The sequence below is a fragment of the Macrobrachium nipponense genome, chromosome 5 (assembly GCF_015104395.2).
Source record: "Macrobrachium nipponense isolate FS-2020 chromosome 5, ASM1510439v2, whole genome shotgun sequence".
In the NCBI taxonomy this organism is placed as follows: domain Eukaryota; kingdom Metazoa; phylum Arthropoda; class Malacostraca; order Decapoda; family Palaemonidae; genus Macrobrachium; species Macrobrachium nipponense.
Window position 1 is genome coordinate 133,757,794 of NC_061107.1, and position 1,268 is coordinate 133,759,061.

Consider the following 1,268-nt stretch of genomic DNA (forward strand, 5'->3'; position numbering starts at 1 on the left):
ACATAATGGCAGCCTCGCCCTCAAATATGTTTTATTGTTCACAGCAAAAGTACCGTTAACCAACGAACAGGACAAAGGGTGGTAACTTTACCTGCAACCATTGCGAGCGCTGACAGAAACGAGACCAAGCGGCAGAACATGGCTGACTGATTTTTATTGCCTGTCGAGGAAACGATGCATTTCATGAGACCAGTCTTTTATTATCACTACTATTCTATTATATAAAACGATATTGGCAACATACGATAGCGTAGATCGCTCTGTAGTAATGCACGCATAAAAACCTGTCTCCGGGGTTGGTTAATTTTTTATGTCAACCGCTCCTAATTTAATAGACAAGAGTTCAGTTCCAATCAATGATTTGAAATGGACTGAGATCTAGCACATTGTTCCTTTTGTCATTTATAGGCGATATGTGAATCTGTATGTACAGCGTCTATCTTGAGAATCGACAGGTGTCTACCAGCTGAAACCCTTCGCATTTTCATAGAAGTGATGGTGTTTTCGAGAAGAGGAGGAACAAGAAAGAGTATCTAAGTAACAACTATGGTAATAATAATAACAGTAATAATAATGATAATAAGTGATAATTAAAAAAAATCTTTGGAGAAACAAATCCACAAATATGGAAATGTACATATATTTGAATTTAAAACTTTCAGGATAGCTTTCGGGAATCTGTATGCTTACTGCCATAGAAGCCATCGAAATTTTCTCAATATACCAATTTATGAATTAAAAATTAGATTAAAATTTAAACTTTTCTTGTTGTCATAGACAAATGCATAAAATTATCTAAAACAGGTGTTACGTTAAATTACAAATTATGCGTTTACGTAACTAAAATTTCATTCAGGTGGACATGGAGATAATATACATACATACATATATATATATATATATATATATATATATATATATATATATATAGTATATATATATATATATATATATATATGTATATATATATATATATGTATACATATATATATGATATATGATATATATATATATATATATATATATATATATGTTATATATATATATATATATTATATATATATATATATATATATATATATATATATATATACATATATATATGTATATATATATATATATATATACTATATATATACTATATATATGTTATATATATATACTATATATATATATATATATATATATATATATATATATATATATATATATATATATATATATATATATATATATATATATATACATCTTGAGAATCGACAGGTGTC

The 1,268-nt window shown here is 26.0% G+C and overlaps 1 protein-coding gene across 1 annotated transcript in view; it reads right to left on the reverse strand.

Moving 5' to 3' along the window:
* Positions 1-195, reverse strand: part of LOC135215216 (perlucin-like protein) — a 2,067-nt gene extending 1,872 nt beyond the window's left edge. Inside the window, exon 1 of the mRNA XM_064249719.1 lies at positions 92-195. Within this exon, the coding sequence (XP_064105789.1) occupies positions 92-185 (94 nt within the window). The 5' untranslated portion in view covers positions 186-195. The remainder of the gene's footprint in view (positions 1-91) is intronic.
* Positions 196-1,268: the final 1,073 nt, after the last annotated feature.